We start from the raw sequence: 22,959 nt of genomic DNA, 5'->3' as shown, positions 1-22,959 counted from the left end.
GTACTTAGATAGTAAACGCGTCAAGACGATCCTTGTGGCAGCTCCCCGGGGTGGCACCGGAATGCCGACAAGCAGCGGGCACCCGTGTCCCTTCCACTGAGGCCTGCAGAGACAGCCGAGCGCGCTCTCAGCAGGGCCAGATGCCTGGCTTGCCTGGCTCTGTAGTGGCTGGAGCAGTCCGTGGCCAGGCGGCGATGGGCGCACCCGGGCACCGTCCCCCGGGGTACTAGGCTGGGTACCACACGTGGCGCAGCAGCATAGCTTTCTCGTAAGTTTATCGTCTACGTGTGGTACATAGTTTAAACAGTCCAACCAAAGTGATTTTTTGAAGTTCATTCACCACAGTGATAGCAAGCTGGTGCAGTCCCTTGCTATGAACTGACCAATTAATGTGCCCTTCTCATAATACACGAGTCATGTAATTACGAATCAAATATATATGGCTTTATCTTTGCTCTTGGCTGTAGTTTGTGCAAAGCCCCTGGTGAGCCGCGCCGAGCTAAGGCGGATTCAGGCTCTCAATCCTCCATGGAAAGCAGGGATGCCAAAAAGGTTTGAAAACGTCACAGAAGATGAATTTCGTAGCATGCTGATCCGTCCCGACCGTCTTAGAGCAAGATCTGGCTCTCTACCACCAATTTCGATAACAGAAGTCCAGGAACTCGTAGATCCTATTCCGCCTCAGTTCGACTTCCGTGATGAGTACCCTCAGTGCGTGAAACCAGCGCTGGACCAAGGAAGTTGCGGGGGATGTTGGGCATTCTCAGCTATAGGAGTGTTCGGGGACAGGCGCTGTGCGATGGGCATCGATAAGGAGGCCGTCTCCTACTCGCAGCAACACCTCATATCCTGCTCACTAGAGAACTTTGGCTGTGATGGAGGCGATTTTCAACCGACATGGAGCTTTCTAACTTTCACAGGAGCAACCACAGCTGAATGCGTTAAGTACGTTGACTATGGTCACACCGTAGCGTCTCCGTGCCCTGCGGTCTGTGACGACGGATCTCCGATACAGCTCTACAAGGCACATGGATATGGACAGGTGAGCAAGAGTGTTCCGGCCATAATGGGAATGCTCGTCGCTGGCGGACCGCTGCAGACCATGATCGTCGTGTACGCTGACCTGTCGTACTATGAAAGCGGTGTCTATAAACACACCTATGGAACCATCAATCTTGGGTTCCATGCTTTGGAAATAGTTGGCTACGGGACCACTGATGACGGGACGGACTACTGGATTATAAAGAACTCCTGGGGCCCCGATTGGGGCGAAAACGGGTACTTCCGGATTGTCCGCGGAGTCAATGAGTGCAGGATAGAGGATGAAATCTATGCTGTATATCTTGACTAGCGCCTGTCTTCATACATAGCTACCATTGCCCTAATGGGTAGAAGTAAACGTTTTTCTGGTCCATGCATTAAAAATGGAAGATTGGCTGCCGGTTCCTCCATCTGTGGAATATCTGAACCGGGCATCTGAACGTATTGGCGTCAGCTGCTCCTGGATGCAGATTTCGGCCGCACAGCTTGCCCCAGAACATGTAGAGCAGTATCCCATTCTTCTGTTTTTCTATCCTATTAGACCGACAAGTAACATCTACAACGGAGACGCCACCTTTCCTGAACTCATAACCAACATTCAGCCGGTGCACCCATATACGCACGTTCCCTTTGGGCTTCTTACGGCCTTGTGCAATTATTTACCCGTGGCTTCAATGCTACAAAGATTGATTTCCGAGCTGTCCCCTTATCCTCCACCACACAGGGGTCTTTATCTGACACGGAACTACCATCTTAGGGACCTGCATAATAAAATTGTGCGGTCCCTTGGACATGATCCGGACGACTTGTTCTTGAAATGTCACTACAGCCTGTTCATTCTACCCCACGGCACGACCCGGCCAATCGAGCTTTGTAGCTACAAGGTTTCTCCTTCACAAGACACATCCACGAATGAGCTCCTTGCTAGGCTCTACGAACAGGACATACCGTTCAAGATATTCACACCCAGAATTGAATAAATTCTCTGCATGAGTAGTGATGCGCCTGATGACTGGATTCAGGCCATTTCTGCACGGAACGTCCCTGCAGTAAAGAAACTAATGGAGGGCTGTGCTCGGCGGACTGATTCAACTGGGACAACAGGCCTTATGCTGGCTGCAAAGCGCGGAAGTTTAGAGATTGTTGAGCTGCTCGCCCCAAAGGAGTCTGGGATGCTAAATTCAGAAGGCCACACAGCCATGATGCTCGCAGCCATGCAGGACCATCTGCCCATTTGCGCATATCTGGGTCCACTCGAGAAGAATGTTATCGGCGCCAATGACCAGGATGTCTTTATGATTGCCGTGAGCTACGAGGCTAAAGATGTGGTTGAGTATCTAAGCGGCGCATATCCTCTTAGAAAAGACGCGGACGGACATTCTGTCTTTGACTTTGCCATTGCCATTGGCAATGCGGAAATTCTGCACATTCTGCTATCGAGCAATCCACTAGATGATGATGAACGCAATCGACTTAGTGCTCTTGCGCAAGAGAGCGAGAAGTTCGATCTTGTCGACCTTCTGCGTGAGGTACGCTGTGACAAGAAGGCAGAGCTCAACAGTCCTGGACCTCCTACCCTCCAAGGCTCTCCCCCTGTACTATCTATAGAATCTGAGCCTATTCCCATATCATCAAGTAAGCCTGACTTTCGTGGCAACTACCTTCCCTCAGGAAGTCGGAAGGAATCAACCGATGGATACGACAGATATAGCACAACAGTTGCTCCCGAAGTAAGCCTAAATGTAATGTCAGCTTCATCTTCGCCTAAGACCGAATTTAGGCCAAGGACTTCCAACCACTGGGAACGACTTTTGCAAGACCGAGACGATGAGATACAGCGTCTTCAATCTTTGCTGTTACACACTGCAGATGTTCGAGCCGCTTCGTTGACCTATGAATCCTTGTACGCAGAATCTCAAGTGTTATCTCACATCTTTCGGTCGCTAAAGAAGTACCAACTTGACATCGCAAGTAGAGAGTCCAAACTACTTTATTATTCTCTTTGCGAGTTCACAAAGGTCTATGCTCCCCTTATTTCTCCTTGTGACACTAGGGTCTTTGATGATTTGCGGAGTGTCTCCCCGAACATGGATGTATCCCCGTCTGCTGAGGAGATAAAGACCTACAGAGCAGAGAACTTGAAGCTATTAGAAAAACTGGATGAGAAAACTCACAATATAAGGCGCTTAGAAGCGCTGCTAGATAATATCAAAGGGATTATTGCGTTTCACTATCACGGAAGGGAAGACGCCTACCAACCGGATAACATAATTGCTTCCTTGCAACTCTTGCTTCAGGAGAAGACAGATCGGACCGAGGCCCAGCATTCAGCCTTAGCGCAGAGGGCGACTGGCCCTACCTCTACTTCCAGTACCGCCACTTCTGGACCAGGGCAACACATGAAGTTGGAGGAGAGCACAATAAGCACGATTTCTGAGATACCTGTGGGGCCGTTCAGCTCTGATACTGCTAAGCTTCATCAGCTCATGGACCAGAAAAATAAACAGATAGACACTTTGATGCAGAGGATACACGAGCTGGAGACGACTCTAGCAGATACTCAGAACAAGTTCAAGAATCACGTCAATTTCACGAAGACCGTGGAGCGCAATTTGGCAGACACTGTAAGCAATCAGATCAACTTGTTCGTCTCTGGGCAGCACCGCACGCAAAAGCTTTTAGAAGAAAAGGATCAAGAGATAAGCCAGTTATACGCCGAGCTCGATGAGGTGCGTAGTGCGCAGACCAGCAGAACTGCGTCTCCTCTGAGATCACGAAGCGCGCAGCAAGACATCAACTTTTCTGCTGATGGATATGCTCCTTATGGGCAGCCAGTTCAAATTCCCACTGCAATCCTTCCGCCTAAGACTCTCTATCCTATGGAACAGGAATCAGACGAATATTTAGCAGATGTTGTCCCTAGGGCCGACTATGACGCATTGTTGGCAGAATACACCTTAGCCCAGGAGCGTTTTCAGAAGCACATGGACTTTGTCGGGGCTGTTGAAAATAATCTCGCCCAGTCTCTTTCAGACCAAGTACAGGCTTTTGCTGCAGAAAGTCGGAATATTGCAGGGCGCATGATCGAAAAAGATGAAGAAATAGCCCGCTTGGTTCGCGAAATATCTCTCTTGCGCGCATCTCTTTCTGAGGCACAGGAAAATGCGGCCAAATCCCACGCCGGGATGTCTGTTGCTAATGACTATGATGCTCTAAGCGCTAATATCGAAGCTTCGCGAATTATTCAACAATTACGAGGCGAATTACAAGAGCTAAACAACCGTATTCAACAGAAGGATGAAGCCATCGTTTCTCTGCAAAATACACTCAGGCACCAACGCTTCCCTAGACACTCTTCACCTACAAAACAACCAGCTGCTCTATCTAGTGATACAGACTTGAACCGCTTACAACAGGAATTCGACTCTTATAGAGACCATGCAGAACAAGTCCAGAAAAACGACCAGTCTTTAATTCAGGTGCTGCAAGCGCGCATAAAGCAGCAGAACGATATTCTTGAAGCAACAAAGCAATCATCACCGTCACAGGCTCGGGGGAAGCAGAAGCAACGAGGGGACGACGGCTGGGAAGATCACCCGTATGATTACGCCGGGAACTGTCCCAATTGTGCAGAGCTCGCTTCTCAGAACCAACGTAACACAGACAAAGTCAAGCAGCTCAACAACGAGAACAAGCTTCTTTCGGATGAGTTGGACAAATCCAAAGGTGCGCTTGTGCTTCTAAGAAATGAAAGGGAGGACCTTCTACAACAGCTTTCTGAAGTTCTTAAAGGTGCTGAAGAGCACCATAAGAAGGACAAGTTAATCGAGGATCTGAATAACGAGTGCACATCTTTAACTGGCAGGGTTGACCAATTGTTAGCCGATCTTAATGATCAGGGTGAACTAAGGCACGAGCTTGGTGTCCTTAAGAAGGCAAATGACGATCAAAAGGCCCTGATTGATGAGGTCCAGTCTGAGAATATAAGATTAGTATCACTTTTAGAGAAGCGGAGTGCTGTTTGTGACGGGGAAACAATGACCGATCTCACATACCATGCTATTCTAGATGCTTTCAGCGACATAGAGACACTCAGACGCCACATAACGGACTTAAAAGGAAAGATTCATAAGTTGGAGACAGATGCGGATAGGGTTGAAGTAAGGTTAGAGCAGTCAAGTCCCTTCTCTGGCCGAGTCAATGATCAGCAGCTGCGACACGACTCTCCCTCTATTATTTCTCCATATGTTGGAGACAGGGGGGCTTCTTCTGCTAAGTTGGACCATCTTCAGAGACAGATGAACCAGCTACAGGATGCTGTCATGCTATTGACGAGAGAACAGGCCCAACAGCCCCAGTCACAAACCGGTCCCGGCCGCAGTTCAAGTACGATCAAGAACCAGACTAACCTTGTCGGTGGACCCAGCAGCAGCCCTAGGTTTAGTAAGCCCAGTACAATTATCGATGGTACACAATCACCGCAACGCAAGGCTACAGAGCACACGCCCTTAATGCAGGCCGTTCTAGTCAATAATATTGACGCTGCTCATCGTGCTCTGCAATACGCCAAAGCTCAGCTAAAGGACGGCACGACAGCCCTTATGTTGGCAGTTAATAAAGGAAACCAAGACATGATTAGGCTTCTTGCTCCATTGGAAGGAGGCTTACGGCGCAAAGATGGCAAACTGGCCCTGCACCTGGCCCTCAAACGGGAAGACTTTAAGGTGGCGCAGTTACTGACTAAGCTAGAGGGTGCAGACGTCTCTAGCTTCAGCACAGCAGGAGGACGACGGACAGAGTTAATGGACGCCATCATAGCCGACGACTATCTGCTTGGCTGGTCGTTGTTCCAGGTTCAATCTGGTTTGCAGGACAAGGATGGCAAGACTGCGCTTATGTACGCGGCATACAAAGGCAATACCTGCTTTGTTAATATGCTCAAGAAACGTGAGAGCAGGCTCAGGTCAAACAATGGAATGACCGCCCTTATGTACGCCGCACGCAGCAACAAACCTGAAGTGGTGCGGCTTCTCATGCCTCTTGAGGGAGGTCTCCAGGATAAGACTGGCATTTCAATCGGCAATCAGTGCTCCGCGCTCATGCACGCCTGCTACAATGGATCCTTGGACGCTGTGATGTGTCTTGTTTCTCTGGAGGCAGAGCTCCGTGATAGCAACAATCGTACAGCCATGTACTACGCAACTCACTGCTCATCTATCGTAACCCCTGAGAAGAAGGAGGCAGTAGTTCGCACGATCTCCACCATCATTCCCTCTGCATAGGCATCGATACGTATTCCAGTGAAAGTAAATCAGTTAGACTCTCAGTTCACATAGTATTGCAGCACAATAGATAGAGCTTCATGCCGAACTTGAAGCGCTCAAGCCTGAATGCTGGCGCCTGGAGCTTGGCGATGAGCCCCCCAAAAGATATGAACATGTCGACTTTATCGCCAACGGCGCGAAACTCAAATACAGTGCCGTGCATAGCATAATCTAAGTCTGGGTAGGCGTCGTGAAGGATCTCGGAGAGTTTTGGGTCATAGTTAGGAGAGTCTGCACTAACATTGAAGTCCTGATATGAGATACTGGAGAGTATCTGCACCTCCAGTGACCGCGCGTTTTTGTTCAACTTGGGATAAAGCTCGAGATTGTAATCGAGGGTCAGAAAAACATCAGGGTCATCAGTGGACTCTAGTAGCACCCTTCCTATATTGTCGTAGTATTTGACGCACTCGGGGTCGAAGGACGCAATGCTAAACCGGCTACTGTACAAAGACATTGCTTTAATTAAATGGAAAAATACCACGGGCTGGCCGATCAGATCACGGGGAGATGTCCATTTGACGAGCGTGTCCCTGCAACCTCTGATTGGGGGATGCTTGAGAGATCCTGGGCCTTCCTTAGAGCTTACCTTCTGGCGCCCCTTTTGATTACAGTAAGAGCTCCTCTTACTGTTCAAGTTCTTTTCCTGTGGTACCTATCAGCTGTCATTGTAAGGATGAGGTGTATAAACACGTACTTTGCTCGACTGCTGCTTATCCTGAACGGCTTCTATCGTGTGCCAGCATTCAAGTCCACAAAGACTAACCGTGCCCAACAGGTCTTTGCAGAAAAGTATTCTTTGTTGTTTGGTAATCTTACTACCCCGACAGACCTACTCATATACATTTATCATCTCTCTCCAACGTACGTGCATGTTCCCTGGTATACATCAGAAGACAGAGGAGGCCTGACTCATAGGATTGAGACACCGGTCAAGGCATTTATTCTTCTATGCATCTATGATCAGCGTTGCAGAAATGTCAAAGAACCACCTAACGTCAGTTCCATAGACTTTTCATCGGCAGCCACAATTGATAGCTTCAAGCGTATTCTCAGCAGACTAGAAAAACTAGGAGAAGATGCATCTGTTCTCTTCTTCCCGGAGTGCTCTCCAACAAACGGCCGAGTAGTCTTGAAGCCAGCATTGAATCTCCAGCTGTTTAACGAGTCACGCCTCTCTAATAAGAAGGCTGCATGTGTCAGTGTGAGCAATACTTGGAAATACCGATCAGTTATCCATCCATTTCCCGATATCATCTCGTCAATTCTTGATCTAGGGGAGCCAATTAGACGATCCAAGCTATACGTTATACCACTAGCAACGACTACACCACTCACTGACGATAGGCTCATGGAAGGAATTAGTCTAGTCTCTAACGCACCATGTGGCGGGACTACTGCCCTGAATCGAATGCTCTTCTTTAAAAAAGTTACAGAGCACAAGCAGAAAGTCGCGGCCATACACAGTGAATAAAACAGCCTCGGTAATGCATAAATAAAATAAGCAAGGAATAGAAAGGTGCTGTGGCCTATGCTCCAGTGCGATTTTGCGCTGCAAACACCTTAAGCTTATCTCGTACCTCCCTGATAACTTTGGTATAATAAGTATTCATTGAGTTCACCCGCTCTTTCAGCTCCTCTGTGTTTTCTCCCAAAACTGCATCCTTATTAATCCTATCGTGGACGGCTCTGATGGTGTCAGCACATGCATTGTGGTAAGGGTAAAACAGCGAAGTGCTGTGACTAGGACGGGGAATATTGGTCTGTTCTCCCTTTAATTCCACGGAAAGCCCGGATTTGGTCTTAGTTAATTCATAGGTTACAAGGTCCATGGCAGCATCATCGTCCGTGAAAGTGTTATACTTGGACTTCACGACAGGAACAAAATCTCCTTGTTCAGCGTAAACCACATTCATCAAATCCACAAAGTTATCGCACAAAACCAAGGTGGGATGAGTATAGAATGGGAGGGTGTATGCCCCAGAGTCTCCTATCTCCGTGAATGCGTACAGGCGACTCGGCAACGAGCTCTCAAGCGATGGGTAATACTTCTCCAACGTGTCCGAGCCGAACAGTTCTAAGGGAAAGTTCAGGTTGACGGCAATTGCAATATCCGAATGAATGTCTCCGGTTGCAGCTGAAACGCGACCAGGGAGTCCATAGATTGGAGATCCACAGTATAGACACGGACCAACAGGATTTATTCGCAAACACTGCCTAACGATATTGAAAAAGAAGTTGCAGATAGACCCATATTTCTTGGGAGCGTTTAGAGAATCGTTTTGCCCCATGCAAAAGTAACTGTATAGTTTGCTGATAATTCTATCATTAACATGTTGCTTAATCGCTTGCTCGAGCTGCGACCCCAATCCATAGACAGTGAGCTTCTGCAATAAAATCACAGTAAGAGTACTAGTTGATATAATGGGAAAATATATCTCCATGCTTGTTCGACTGTTCCGGAAGCAAAGGTATGATGACGCCTCCCCTTCCAGGTTGATTTCGTCAACAGTGATCTGCGCGCCCTCGACTAAGCTTCTATGGCAGAAGTACGAGATTGTTAATTGTGTCTCTTCCATGGCCATGTATTCATCTAAGGAGTGCTTTTTGTACTTGGACAGAGGTAAATTCGCCTGATTGGTGATCGTTATAAACTTTAGAGCGTCGTTCTTTTTTGTGCAATCTATGTACTCTTGAAAAACTCGCTCAGAGACCCCAATGTTGTGCGGATAATCAGCGGGCTCTGCTGACATTGAGATGCTTTTTAATAATAAATAGAATGACTTCCACTGTGCTCCTAGAGAGCTACACAGACCTTGTGATGGATGATGACTCGCTAGAGCTTATCTATGGATGGATGCATTTATGGGAGCTCTATTTTTCCAAAAGTACAGGTGGACAACGTTTGACACAAGGCCCGGCAATCTTTTCAAAAGGTCAGCGCTATTGGTCTGACCACTTTCGGACACTTCAGAATGGCCTTCCGTACAGACGGTGTCTGCTTATATATGGGCCCACAGGAGTGGGAAAGACTAGTTTAGCAAAGTATGTTTCTCGGGCCTTTGGGTATGATCCCTTACTTGTTGACTGCATCGACGAGGAGGATCCACGCCTGTATGAGTCTATCTTCGGGGTTCAGAGTTCGTCGCTTAACCCATTGCTCATGCGGGCAGCAGGGAAGGAGCCCTCAATGCCCAGGCACATCTTAATTCTTGATAATATAGATTGCTTTAGTACTCAACAGTATCAAAATAATTTATTTCGAAGATTGCTTTCTTATGATAAAAAGGTTAAAACAGGCCAACTCTCCAAGTTCATCAGAAGACAGCATCCCGTCATTTTGCTAGCAACCGACGCATATGCGCGTAATGTACGACAATTTCGGGAGCTTTCTGCCGTTGTACATCTAGCAATGCCCGCAGCGGACAAGGTTGCTATTGCCTTTCAGAAAAGGTTCAAGATACAAGCCGGGATGAGCATGCGGAGCTTTATTGCTACTGCGCTGACAGCGGTGAGTGGCGATGTTCGGACACTAGCCACTGCATTAGAACATGTGTATTTACACAAGTGCACGTCACTAGACTTAGCTATACAAGAGCTTTTGAGAGGATCGTCCTCCTCTTATATTGACCTGGCACGAGCTGTGGCCACGCAGAACTACAAGTATCTAATATCTACACACCACACTCGTCACGATGACTCCTCTGATCAGATCCTGACCAAGTTCCTCCACTCAAACAATTTGAACCCATTGGATCGCTCAGTTCGGTCCACTGCCATTATGATTGCTATGCTTTCATTCTTGAACTATAGCGACGATGAACTTGAAAAGGCAGTACACCGCTTAGAAGATCATGCAGCAGAAATCGGATTGCTTCAAAAATTTGACATTGATAATCATGTATCCAATCATGTTTACATTAATTTTTTAACTACAATCTCCTCCATCTATCAGCAGAGTGTAATCAACGTTACTAAGAGGTTAGTGCTGGCTGCCTTGGTGCAGCTGAACACTGATCTTCTTTACTCACCATTACCTTTAAGAACACATGATAACATCTACACCTCATTGCTCTATCCTTCGGCAATCCGTCTCGGAACCCTGTCACAACGAAATACTTTGCCTTTAGATACGTATTACACCACTGCCTCCCCCCTCTGTTTGGCTAGTATTGGGGCCCGCAGCCTTCTCTTTGCGAGCGAACTGCTCCCACTGTCTGTTGCAATGGTCAGCTTAGGAACGCCTGATATTGGCAACGTTCTTATAATGCCGCCTGCTGCACGTCTTTCATCAATCACTCTTGCTTCCATTATCTATGATATTGGGCTTTCTATAAACTTAACACAAGAGCCTGACGATCCGCAGGGGCGTATGTCTCACACCAATTCAAGCACCCTCAACTCCCAGAGAGCTCCCACGCCATTTGGAACTGATAGCTTTGGACACAACTTTACTCTTTCAAGTACGCAAATATGGGATACCGTTTACCGGAGTGTGCCTACTAACAGCCTGCAGATCCTTGAGAGCATGCGGGATCGTCTCCTCTCCAGTCCCGCTCAGTGGAAATCATATGCAGACATAGATTCTAGTGTCCTTAGCCTATATGAGAGAGTCGAAAACGAGCTCGAAGCAATGAATAAGCGTGAGGCGGGCATTCTAGACAAGGAGCTGGTGTATATTTACAGCGATGGAGCAACCACTGCAGTGCGTCGCCCAATCACATACAGTATGCTGTGCGGAAGCATCAACAACATTGCATCAGGAGGGCTCTAACACGCTGGAACGTGTCGCTGTCTGCAGCACTCTTGTTGGCCAATAGATAGTCGAGCGCTGATTGATTATCTTCATCCCTCAGACCACCCTCATAAGGTGCAAGGTAATGGCAAACATGGAGGTGGTTGTTTAGTATCGCAAGCATGAGCGCCGTACATTTGTGGCCACTAGGATGGTGGACCGGTGTTTGAATGGAATGCTCCAGTGGCGCTAAGACCTTCACCACCTCTACCAATCCCATCGATGCAGCCATCATAAGGGCTGTCTCCCCGTTGTTGTCCTTAAGTCCGACCTCAGCATCCAGTATTTTCAGACAATTGACAGCGCTTCTTTTAGCTGCGTACATAAGGGCTGTGCGTCCACTGAGATCAGTAAGTCCGCCCTGTAGCGAGCGTAGACACCAAACCGTATACACGTCGTTTTTGGCCGCAGCGACCATTAACTCCGTGATCCTATTGTTCTCCTTGGAGTAGCCAGAGATGTCCAAGCCTTCTCTAGGAGTTAAGAGACGAGCAATGTCGTACATCTCTGCCCGGACTGCAAGGGACAGTGCTGTGTCTCCGTTGTCTTTTTTCATGCCTGCTTCCACATTCATTAGTAACGGTATTGCCTCGGGAAAATTACACGTTATGGCTAGCATGAGAGCAGTGGTACCATCGGTCTTCTGCATCCCTGCGTGGCCCATCTCCGACTCCACCCCAAACATGTCGCGTCGAACCACAGCATCCATAAGAGGGGTCGAGTAGGGGGTCCTACTGTTGGGACCAAGGTTGAGAGCAACCTCCCTAGAATGGAGCTTATTAGCCGCGACTGCGGCAGGGGACCGAGGACGCTCTGGGCGTGCACAAAACTCGGAAATGTGTCCTGGACCGCCGAACGCAGTTGAGCTATACCTTCTGTTGGAATTGGAGCGAATGTACATTCGTGCATTGGACGATGTCAATGTAGAAGAGTTGACCATGCTTCCATCCATTTTGGCGGTGCTCTGCATAGACGACCTACCAAATGCAGAGCCAGACAGAGGACGAGACTGGGTTCCACCACGAGAATTCGAGCGCGAATTTGTCCTAGAATTAGCCCTGGACCCGTTTCTACTACTCTGCAACGATGCCATCGCTAACATATTGTGCTCCATATTATTAATCATGGCGCCCATTTTTGACGAGCTCGGGCGCGTCCTTGTCATGCTTTCGCCAAGTCGCGACGATGGTACCAGCATGCTAGAGTTGAATGACCTGTGAGGCACTTCTGTATGATCGTCTGTGCCAGCATCAGCAATAGAAGTTGCCAATGGCTTGGAACTCGACTGTGCCAGTATGTTCGCATTAAGAGGGGTAAGAGGTAACGGTGCTTGCCCTGTGCTACCCACATTTGGGACTATGGAGGTCGACTTGATGGTGAGTTTATTTGAATCTTCAGACCTTGCATTGTCGATCCTTGCGCGAAGAGACCCCAGCTCTGCTTGCAGTTCCTGGCACTTTGCTTCAAGCGTGCGATTCTCATTGAGAGTTTTGTCATGGTCCTTTTCTAACTTTTGAAGTGCAGCCAACTTAGCTTTTGCCTCTGTTAGGGATTGATCCTGCTTTTTATGTGCTTCTACGTATTCTCTTAGGGTCATTCCATTCAGGTCAATGTCATTAACGGCTCCGAGGGCGCGTTTAGCATCATTTAGCTCTTGATCCAGTCCTAACAGCTTTTTGGACAACTCTAAATTCTTCCGATCCAGCTCAGCGATCACTGACTCTGCGTGCTTGTCTATAACACAGGGGTCGGTCTGCACCGCAGCAACAGTGTATGCGTAGTGTCCGCGGGTAGCAGAGACACTTTCGACTATCCCCATTTCTGTTACCATCAAGTTATGATGGTCATATCTGGGAGGCTCTGTCGCTGCGTCAAGGACCAGGGACGTGAATGATGGCCCTAAAAAGTCACCAGAAGCCGTAGCATTGTGGAGAGAAGACAAAACGTCTGTCGCAGATTTCGGGATGCCCCTTGCGTCAGTTGGAAGAGGAACGCCTTTGGCCTTTAAGAGTTCTGCACATCTCCTCTGAAGACCGTCGTAATCAGACCGGAGTGTCTGAATGGTCATGGAATTATGTTTGTCCTGAGCTTCTGCTGCTCTTCTGGCCTCCTCAGCGCCTTGTTCACACGCATGTAGATCCTTTCTCAACTTTGCTTGGTCCTTCATCAATGCCGTCTTCTCACGCTCAAGAGCCAAAATTCTGTCCTGCAACTCTAGAGAGTCTGGGGACACAGTTATCCGCTTCAGGGATTCTTGACGAAGCGTACGTGCCAATGAGATAACGGTTTCCCGAAGAGTCTTGATAAGTCTCTTATTGTCCAACGGGTCTGAAAGGTCTGGGTCTTTGAGATTACTAGCAGCATCTTTCAAGACCTCATTAATCTCGCCTTGTTCTCCATAAAGGATGTCTCTTAGGCAATAGATCTCGTTTAGGAGCTTCTGTCGCTCTTCATGAGCATCTCCTTTCAAAGTCTTTGAGCGCCCGTTTAGTATCTCAATCTCTTCACGAAGCTTCTGTATTTCAATATCCTTCTCTGCTAGAAGACGTTCTAAATCGCTGTCTTGTGTGTACATCTTGACATTTGCGCGTGTAATCACATCGCTTGCTGAAACATTCTTTGCTGAGTGTTTGAGCAGCGCAGCTTGATGAGCCAAATCCTGCTTCAAAGACATATTCTCTGCTTGAAGGTCAGTGCATTGCGCTTCAAGTTGAAACGCACGTGCGATGAGATCTGGCTCGTGCTGCTCATTAGATAGTCCAAAAGTGCTGAGCTCTTGCATTCTAAGTTGAAGCTGTTTTACGGAGGCACGCTCTTTCTCCAACATGCTTTCTCTTTCAGTAATAATAGCCCTGGCGCCCAACAGCTCTGCCTTCAAAGCTGCTAAGGACTGGCGATAAAAGGCAGCCTCGGAAGCACCAGTTATCATCTCATGATTCAAAGAGCTGGCCTCCACCATAGGTATCGCGTCTGTGATGACCATGACTAGACTGTCAGCCAACAAGCAGATCTTATGGTAAAGCCAAGTGAACAGCTCGTCTGTGACGGTACCAGACCTCTCCATAACCGGCAACTCGTCTTTGCTGGGAAGAAAGTCAGGTTTTGACAAAAGTTCGACCACGTTTATGGGGTTCTTGCTTGGGGGCAACTGGTACCATAGGTTGACGAGCTGCACAGACATCTTGTGATATGTGTCGCAGAGAGACTCAAGCTGTATGCCCTGGCGCTCTGATCGCGCCTCCATGAAGGCTTGCTGTTGTTGCAAATATGCCAAGCTATCGCGCAAGGCAATCTCGTTAGTGTTATGTGCCTCCATGGCAGACTCAGCATTCTCGCCAGCGAGCCTCTCCGCAACCATGAGCTTGCACTCCACTCGCTTCGTGGCGGCAATAGCGTCTGCCAGATGGTTCTGCATGTCGTCCAACATTTTAGCGTTTCTATTCTTCAAATCTGTGAGCTGCTTAATCTGTAATGCGTATTCGTTGAGATGAGCCCTAGAGTCGGCAACGTTTCGCTCAAGTATTTGTTCTTCCAGCATAGCAATCTTCCTTTGAGCCGCAGCGAGCCCTCGTTGCAGGACAGAAGTGTCAGTAGACATGCTTACATCGTTACCCGCCTCTTGTGCCACGCTTTTGCCAGCTCGGTAGCGAGCGGCCGAAGACGAAGCCGGTCGTTGTTGACTGCGAACCATGTTCATATCAGCTGCTGTAACACCGGAAAAGTTTCTGTCAGAACCCACTCCTGCATATATGCTCCCGGCAGACATAGGTCGCGCAGTCTTGCTCAGCGCTTTCATTATAGTGGTCGGATCGTCAGTATCTATATAACCTTTCGCAGGACTATCGGACAAGGGGGCCATTGGCTGAAGAGCTTGTCCTCTGGAAGAAGGCTTACCAATTCCTATGTTCAGCTGCCCTGCTTTAATAGACATTGCCCTCTTAAGGACATCCGTACATCTCTGAGCATGTTTAGAAATAGCATATTGAAGGGCTGAAGATACCGTAGAAGGAGGCAGAGATCGGGCCTCAATTAGAGCAAGAACGAAGCCAGCGGCGTCGTTATTGATAGCTAGCTCGAGGGCAGTGAGCCCATCTTTGTTTGGAAGCAGATCAATGTAGGGACTGAGCAGAGGAACCGCCGCAGAAGATCCTGTGCGCGCGGCCAACATCAAAGCGTCCTCCCCGTTACTGGTTAGCGTTTTGGCCTCTAGGGGACCCAAAATATCCACTACATCACCGTGTCCGTTGACAGCTGCGAGAAATAGAGCAGTATGACCCGCAGAATTCACGATGCAGATCTCCTTCGATGCCAGAAGGCGGACACACTCCACGGCCCCCATTTCGGCGACTATCATAAGCGCAGTCGATCCCTCGGCATCCGTCTGCCCTGCATATTCATCCATGTGCCTCTCTAGCTCAACATAGTTGCATGAACGAGCGTAACTGAACCATTTACTGGCATCCATTTTTTTCCGCCCAGCTTTGAGTAACCTGTGAGTCTTTCTCTGGACGGCGTTTTAAAATCGTATAGTTACATCCTCGACATTTGCTTATCATATCAACCAACTGAAATATCAATGTGCTTTTTCAAACTCTTCAGGCCGTATCCTTGGTTCGCTGGGAGCGCGATACATTGCTGCTAGATGTAAATCTGGGTCTAGGAGACACTTCGCTCTTTCTCCCCTGCGTACTGGTTGTCAAAGACGAGTGTAGCTTCACTGGAGTTTCCTTCGGTCTTGGAGATTTTGTCAGTGAAGTGTCACGCACCATATGCTCGGGTGAAAGATTGAAGGCAGCTGTCCCAGCAGGCCCAATGATACTAGATTCTAAAATAGATGACGTCACAGCGACGATGCTGGCATTCAGAGGCCGTTGTGCAGAGCTGACGAGTGTAGGATCAAAAGTGCTGCGTGCTGTCTTTAACCATTTCAGGCAGTCACTTATAGGCTCGGCATGTTCAAATGCCATCTTCCGTAGTTCTTGAGTGTTAAATGAGCCCTTGGTAAATACACTAGTGAACAGATCTATCCCATGAGAGATTGATTCGTTGATTGGCGGAATGGACGGTGAAAGCTTGTGAGTGCTCCCTTGCAAGGCAGAGTCACGAGCATCGGAGGCGCGATTTCGTGAATTATTGTTGTGAATTTCCTTGAAGTTAGCACGTAGGTTGATAATGTCTTTATGGAGACTCTCTTGCTCCTGTAACAGCTTTTTGTTTTCTTCCTGAAGACCCAGAAAGGCCATTTTAATATCAGAATGTTCTCTTTCAAGCTCGTGATTCTTGAGCATTGCCTCATTCAGGGCCGCGGTGGTGTTAGAGTATGAAACATTCAAGACATCGAAGTCGTTCTGCAGCGAGTGAAGTTCCTGGAGGGTTGCATTCTCGTGTGAGTTTGATGTAGTTTGAATTGCTTTATTAAGTCGCCCTCTAAAGTTTGCTGAATCGTGCTGATCCACCGCAGAGATTCCAAAGTCTTTTGTTTGAGCAAGGGTCCGTAAGTGAGTGTTCATGGTGTCAGAGAGCTCATCCTCCAAAGTCTTAATGAAGTGCGTCAGCTCCTCTGCTATCTGACCACTTTCTAATTGCTTCTCGGGGAGAGACGATAGGATATAGTTCAGAACACGATCTCGAATGGTCAGAATGGCACCTTGATGCTGTTCTATGTCTACCTTAATGTTCTGAGCTTTCGTCAATTGGAGGATCTTTGCTCTATCACGGACGTCAGTGCCACTTAAGTGCGCCTTGAGGGCAGCGTCAGCCACCCACTCGAGCTGATCACTTTTGACGCTGATAATGCGATTGAGCTCTACTACCTCAACAATCTTGGTTGCCAAGAGATTGGAAATTATAGGCAGGGTGTCCAACGAGGTCCGGGGCTCTGATCTTTGATGATCACCTGTGGGTCTCTCTCTTCTATTGCCAGATACCTCGACAGCAGGCGCATCTATACTTGGAGAAATATAGTTGGTAACCGGCTGCAGTGACGCTTCCTCAAGCTTCTTCATTTTAGCGATCATACGCTGCACCAAGGCTATCACAGAGAGGTCCTGGTTTGAAGTTGGTAACACACTATTTGGCTCAAGCTTGTTGGTAATTAAGGTATGAGTTGTGAATATTTCTTCTTTATAGAGGATATTCTGCTGTAGCAGCGTCTGCTTTTCATTGACAAGTTCTTCTCGCGCTGCCTGGAGCGCTTGAATTTCTTCTTGAAGGGAATGAATTGTTACTTTCAGCTGATTGATCTCCTCATTATTGCAGACCTCTACGCTAGCATTAACCATTCTGTTAGGTGACTGCATTATCTCAGTTCTCTTCATAGATGTCACATCAGCAGCTGCATCGACCTCTACACTGAGCATTGCAACACTTTCGGTAGCATTGACCTCAGCGTTGATCATGTTCTGTTGCTCTAACCGTAGGGACTCTGCCTTCTGGAGGCTTTCCTTTAGAGCAACAAAGGAGAGTGCTAACTCATTATGCTCGTTGCTTTTAACGGACAACTGATCGCGAAGACTATTTAGCTCCATGTCTTTATATTCCAGCTGAGCTGAGTAGTAACGTTTAGCATCGGCTAGTTCCGTGTTCAGCATATTTATGGAGCCGCTATCTTGAGCTCTCAGGTTTCTAAGCAGAGACTCCTGCTTGTGAAGCGTTTCTATTTCTGCTTTGTGCTCCATTTGCTCCTGAATGAATGTGTGATGAAGGGACACTAATTGCTGCGCATGCATGCTGAAGTAGAGCAGTTTCTTCGTGACTGCCTCAAATTTAGAGTGAATTTCTGCATTACTTGAAGATAGGAAGTCCTTTAGCTGAGTGCATTGCATAACGATACCATCAGTCTGCTTGCTCCATGCATCGGCAGTTTGCGCCGATCTGAGCTCAGTATCAGTCTTGGTCACCTCAAGAAGTGCAATTTTATTTGTCAGTTCAGCGAGTTGTGTTTCTAGCGTTTCAATGGTCTTTGTCTTCTTGCTGCATTCGGATGTCTTACTACTCAGATCGTCTAACGCCATCTCCAACTTAAGGATCATCTCTTGCTTGGCTTTTGCCGCTTCGGCAGGGTCTCCAGCTCCAACGGTTGCGTCAACGTTTTGTTTAGATAGGGAAACCCTTTGTTCCCGAAGTTTGGAGTGCAACCGTGCAATCTCCTCTTCCTTGTCCTCAATCTCTGCCTGGGTCTCACGGAGTTCCTTGGTCAATATCATTATCCGTGATTCTGCATGGGATAGATTTTCATGGGTCTCTGCCAAGACTTTTTCAGCATTTCGTTTGGTGGATACAATCTCCTTCTTCCGTGTTTCAAGCTCGCTTTTTGCGTTACTTAGCTCCAGCTTAACGTCTTCTAGGAGGGTCTTAAAATGAGACGCGTCGTGTTTTGAATTCGCTAGCTGTAACTCCAAGTCAGAAAGCTGCACCCTCTGGTCCGAAATGGTTGCCTCAATCTCCGTTTTAGCGGTCAGAAGAGATGAATTGCGGGTCTGTAGGTTTGTTATAAGCTCTTCTTTGGACGACAATTGAGACTTGAGCTGAGTGGTCAGCTGTGAGGACGCAGAAAGTTCCTTAGACAGCCCAGAGACCTTAGACTCTAAAGCCAGGTAAAGCTCCTTTTCTATGTACAGCTCCCTATCAATTGCTGGCTCTGGAGTGGGCATGGACTCCAATTCTGCTACATGGTCAGTGGCCCGCTGCATCTCTCTTTCAAGCGTCTGAATGCGTATGTTCTTGTGCGATATTTCTTCTTCCGCTGCTTGGAGGTCTTCTGTAGTCTCACGCAGCTGTCGCCGCATGTCTGCAAGGGCTTTTCCAGAGGTAGTGACTGCTTGTGATAGCTCATCAAGGACGCTGGCCAACAACTTGGGCGACAACTTTTCAGAACCATCTGCGTCCTTGAACATTTGTAGGGATTTCGGCGTGACAGCTTTAGAGAATATTGAAGATGATGTGATGTGTTTGATAAGGTTAAGATAAGGTTGTTCTGCGACTTGCCTTGCCTCAAACTGTAGTGCTTCGACGTTGATATCAGGCTTTTGAGGAAGACTTGTTATACGCTCCAAATCTTTGATCTTCTCCAGGGCCTCGTCTAGAGATATTGCCAGGTTTTTCTCCTGCAAAATTGCATTGCGCTCAGAGTCCTTTAACGCAGCAACCTCTGTAGTGAGTGCTGCAACTGTCTCTTCGCTTTTCTTGGATGCTTGTGACATCCATAGAAGCTCCTCTTCCTTCTTGTCTAATAACTCTTGTAGCTTGCAAAGCTTTTCTTGTGCAGTTAGCGCATTTTCTTTGCAGATTGCTGAGTGTGCTTCCACAGTTGATGTAAGGCAGGTGAAAATCTCAGAGGCATTTTTAGGAAACTCAGACATATCAACGGTTTCCCTTTCTATGGAATCTATAGAGAAAATGGCAGCACCAAGATCCTGTAAGTAGACTTTGAGGCTAGACACTAAAGATTCTTGTGCCGCTAGTGTTTTTGTGCACTCTTCTATTTGCACTTTATCCTCACTTATTGTCTTCTGTTGTGATGAGATGATTGCATCTAAATCGCTCATACCGGTGGAGATTTCGGACAGAATCCGGTCCTTGTTTTCCAACGCTGTTTTCATGTCAGAAACGGTTTTGAGTGAGATTGAGACTGCCTTAGAAAGCCCTCTTGAACGAACAAAATCCTCCAGAACTAAGTCTCCAGCTGAAGACGAAAGATACCCGCCAACCTTTAGTTCAGCATAGATAGTCCGGAGTTCCTCGTCGTACAGGTTATAAAGGCTCACCTGATTAAGCCTTGCTTCCAGAGATACAATGTCTCGGATGATTGACTCGCCTAATCCATTTATTCCTGCTCCCGCTATAGGAGCAGGCATTTCCGGAGGGACACAACCATATTGGAGACTCACTCGTCTAGAGAACGCCCCTATCTCTTGAAGTTTTCCTGTGGCTACCTTCCCCGCTTCTCTGGCATCCCTTAGTTCCTGAGTTAATCTAGAAACATCCTGCTCGAGTGAGTCGAGCTTAACAGATTTTCGAGATGAAGCGGTTGGTACGCGAGGGACAGCATCAGGGACCCGACTTCTGCTACGAGAAACAACAACCTGCTGGGGCGATAACACCGCCTGAATGTCCATGGCAACAGTCTCTGTATTGACATTATCCTCAGAATCTCTCAGCGGGTTGGTATGATGTGTGTTCTGGCTAGAAGTAGCATCACTGACGTCAGTATTCAACCGATGGGGCCGTTGCCGCATATCAGGGATGCGAGGAATGGTTGCGAATTTAAGGGCACTATCAGAATCCAGGGCATTTGAAAGTGATGTTGCATGCCCGGGTGACGTTGCAGAGTCAATGCGTTTGGGCCCTTGAGGAGATTCTATCTGAATGCAGAGCTCGGATGCATCACTTTCTCGTCTGGAGCCGCCATTCATAGATATGAGCGAGAAGAAGTTATCCTTTGATACATGGTCAGGCTGCTTAATAGCCTCTGACATCCTAGTATTAAATGATCCGTTATTTGCCTCGAGAAATGTTGGGGCAGTAAAGGTGGTATCTAGAGCAGCTAGTCTCGACGTAAGAGAGGTTATCTTTTCCTTTGATAGCTCGTAGTCTGTATGCGCATCATCTAATTCCTGCTGTTTCTCGGCCAGCTGAGTACGCAGGTCGGCAATTGTGATGTGATCTCTGTTGGATATATCTTTAAGCGCATCCAGATCATTGTTGAGATTCTGGATGGTCTCATTGCTAGCTGATAGCTTCTCAGCCAAATCACTGAGCTCCCTAACGGAGGCCTTCTGTACTTCGTCGAGCTTCGCCTCTAGGATCATGTACTCATTCTGAATCATTACATGATCATTTCTGACTTTTGCCAATTGTATTTTGAGGCTTTGACATTCGACACATGGCTCATCTTCACGCTTTGAGGCAGAGGCCCGTGCAGATCCAAGTAAGTTACTCGTATCCAAGTTGATAGAGCGCTTCTCAGGTTCATCTGTCCCAACGTTTGCAGACTGCTTCATGCTGCTGGAGCCATCTCGTTCGTTGTGGAGGTCAGTAACTGTAAGACCAACAGAAGTGGGGGTGATCTTGCTAACAATCATTTTCTCTATCATATCCCTTTCCTTTTCAGCAGTATATGCAGACAGCTGCAAACGTGCCGGTGGTGAATTTGTTTGGGGCGATACCACACGTTGAGATGACGAGCTGAGAGACGACCCAACGGATAAATCAACAGCTAAGGGCTTGATGGCACCTTTTCTGTGAGCATCGAGAGATAGGAAGTCTGAAGCATTAGGTGTGGACTCTAATATTGAGAGGAAAATCTCGTTTAAATCCTCTAGGCAGCAAGTTCCCTTTTTGATCAAAGGAGGTATAACTTCCTCGACCTTTTCAGAAGAACTTAAAGCCGTTTCTATATACTTCTCAAATTCCCGTACGTTCTTCATGAAGGGCTGGAGTGAAACTGCTGACACAAACCCGTAGGCATCCAGAAGCGGCCCTAGACTATGGACTGCTACATCCTTCATGGCCTTGTACGTGGCTGCTTCAGCTTTGCGAATATTTAACCTTCTATAGGATAGCCTTAATGCTTCTCTTGCTCGCTGCAGCTTCGCATTGATGTCCAGATGTATTGGGGATTTTGGCTCGTAAGCCTGGACTTGTGCTGCAGAGCAGTCGACAGCTGGACGTGCACTCTCTTCCTCTGCATATTGGCTGACAAGTAGTCGCATGTCATCTAGCTGCTGCAGAAGAGCTGCGCGGTCCTGTTCAAAGCTATTCATCTCGATTTCAAGTTGGTCCCTGTACTGCTGAGCCTTAGAGGCTTGATCGCATAGAGCCTCCAAGAATAATATGGTCTCATCCGAAATGTGTGTGAGGCCTTCCAGTGATAACCTATTGAAGAGCTGTATTCTTAAGTCGTTAGCATTAGAGGGTAGTCCTTCATACGCGGGAGTATAATTGGGGTCTGAGGGGACAGAAGTGGGCGCGCTTGCTAGAATACTGGGGGGATCGACAACAAGAGGGGTGATAGTCGAGGGGATGGTCACCGGAATTTGGACTCCGGTGCGTGCATCGGCAGCAGAAACTATGGGCATTGCATGCATATGAGGGCTTGTGGAAGCGCGATCGTCTTCTTCTAAAGTACATCTTGTTGGGGAAGCAGGCTCTGCTGGCACGCTTGCCTTACGCGACGGTGATACGCTTCTAGGATTGGCAAGATACGCCTCTAAAAGATGAGCAGCCTGGAGACTTTGCTCATTGAGTGCAAGAGCTAGCGTATTTGAAACACAACCTATCGGAAGGTCGCTCCGTGAAAGCAAAGCACGTAAATACCTTAAATCCTTCATCCTTGAAGAATAGTCCAAGACGGTCATACCATTATGATCAGAGGATAGTTCTGCTTGCTCGTAGAGCACTGTAAAAGCCTGATATGCCCCTGCAAGAACGGCTTCTACGCATGCGTCTCGATTTGCAGAATTCAGGATTGTCCTCTCTCGTGTGGCTAGGAGTTTGCAGATGGTGGCGTTATTCTGGCGTGCAGCTAGCATAAGGGCCGTGTCACCGTCTTGGTTGACGTAGAGGGTCTCGTAATTAAGCAGAATTCGGACCACGGCCTCGTGGCCGGCCTGGGCCGCGAACATCATAGCCGTCTCCTGCCGATCGGTCAGCGACCCCTTCCCAGCCTCCAAATGCTGAGCGATATATGCGCTGTCACCGCTAGCTGCCGCTTTGAACCAATCCTCGCGGTTGGCCATCGAAATTTTTATGACGAATTGGGGGCGGCCCGAACGCACCTCAGAGAGCTCGGGCTGCGAG

General features: G+C 47.9%; 9 protein-coding genes across 9 annotated transcripts; 5 read left to right on the top strand and 4 right to left on the bottom strand.

The window, feature by feature from the left end:
* Window positions 1-439: 439 nt before the first annotated feature.
* GL50803_0010217 (Cathepsin B) lies at window positions 440-1,351 on the top strand (the record flags this gene model as incomplete). Its single annotated transcript, XM_001706321.1, has 1 exon — window positions 440-1,351. The coding sequence occupies one exon, from the start codon at window positions 440-442 to the stop codon at window positions 1,349-1,351; it is 912 nt and encodes a 303-aa protein (XP_001706373.1).
* A 73-nt stretch (window positions 1,352-1,424) lies between these two features.
* GL50803_0010218 (uncharacterized protein) lies at window positions 1,425-2,021 on the top strand (the record flags this gene model as incomplete). The annotated part of the gene is made up of 1 exon (XM_038045604.1): window positions 1,425-2,021. The coding sequence occupies one exon, from the start codon at window positions 1,425-1,427 to the stop codon at window positions 2,019-2,021; it is 597 nt and encodes a 198-aa protein (XP_037901614.1).
* A 9-nt stretch (window positions 2,022-2,030) lies between these two features.
* GL50803_0010219 (Ankyrin repeat protein 1) lies at window positions 2,031-6,323 on the top strand (the record flags this gene model as incomplete). The annotated part of the gene is made up of 1 exon (XM_001706323.1): window positions 2,031-6,323. One exon carries the CDS (start codon window positions 2,031-2,033, stop codon window positions 6,321-6,323), a length of 4,293 nt encoding a protein of 1,430 aa, XP_001706375.1.
* A 46-nt stretch (window positions 6,324-6,369) lies between these two features.
* Window positions 6,370-6,822, bottom strand: GL50803_0015144 (RNA polymerase II subunit Rpb8; the record flags this gene model as incomplete). Its single annotated transcript, XM_001706324.1, has 1 exon — window positions 6,370-6,822. The coding sequence occupies one exon, from the start codon at window positions 6,820-6,822 to the stop codon at window positions 6,370-6,372; it is 453 nt and encodes a 150-aa protein (XP_001706376.1).
* Window positions 6,823-6,834: 12 nt separating this feature from the next.
* GL50803_0010221 (uncharacterized protein) lies at window positions 6,835-7,839 on the top strand (the record flags this gene model as incomplete). The annotated part of the gene is made up of 1 exon (XM_038045605.1): window positions 6,835-7,839. The coding sequence occupies one exon, from the start codon at window positions 6,835-6,837 to the stop codon at window positions 7,837-7,839; it is 1,005 nt and encodes a 334-aa protein (XP_037901613.1).
* Window positions 7,840-7,894: 55 nt separating this feature from the next.
* Window positions 7,895-9,118, bottom strand: GL50803_0016931 (uncharacterized protein; the record flags this gene model as incomplete). The annotated part of the gene is made up of 1 exon (XM_001706325.1): window positions 7,895-9,118. The coding sequence occupies one exon, from the start codon at window positions 9,116-9,118 to the stop codon at window positions 7,895-7,897; it is 1,224 nt and encodes a 407-aa protein (XP_001706377.1).
* Window positions 9,119-9,144: 26 nt separating this feature from the next.
* GL50803_0015145 (putative AAA family protein) lies at window positions 9,145-11,139 on the top strand (the record flags this gene model as incomplete). Its single annotated transcript, XM_038045811.1, has 1 exon — window positions 9,145-11,139. One exon carries the CDS (start codon window positions 9,145-9,147, stop codon window positions 11,137-11,139), a length of 1,995 nt encoding a protein of 664 aa, XP_037901612.1.
* On the bottom strand, window positions 11,111-15,625 carry GL50803_00113622 (Ankyrin repeat protein 1; the record flags this gene model as incomplete). The annotated part of the gene is made up of 1 exon (XM_001706327.1): window positions 11,111-15,625. The coding sequence occupies one exon, from the start codon at window positions 15,623-15,625 to the stop codon at window positions 11,111-11,113; it is 4,515 nt and encodes a 1,504-aa protein (XP_001706379.1).
* Window positions 15,626-15,755: 130 nt separating this feature from the next.
* On the bottom strand, window positions 15,756-22,898 carry GL50803_0040831 (Ankyrin repeat protein 3; the record flags this gene model as incomplete). Its single annotated transcript, XM_001706329.2, has 1 exon — window positions 15,756-22,898. One exon carries the CDS (start codon window positions 22,896-22,898, stop codon window positions 15,756-15,758), a length of 7,143 nt encoding a protein of 2,380 aa, XP_001706381.2.
* Window positions 22,899-22,959: the final 61 nt, after the last annotated feature.

The sequence above is a fragment of the Giardia intestinalis genome, chromosome 1 (assembly GCF_000002435.2).
Source record: "Giardia intestinalis strain WB C6 chromosome 1, whole genome shotgun sequence".
NCBI lineage: Eukaryota > Fornicata > Diplomonadida > Hexamitidae > Giardia > Giardia duodenalis.
Note: the sequence above shows the minus strand (reverse complement) of the source record. Positions and strands in the feature narration are given on the sequence as shown.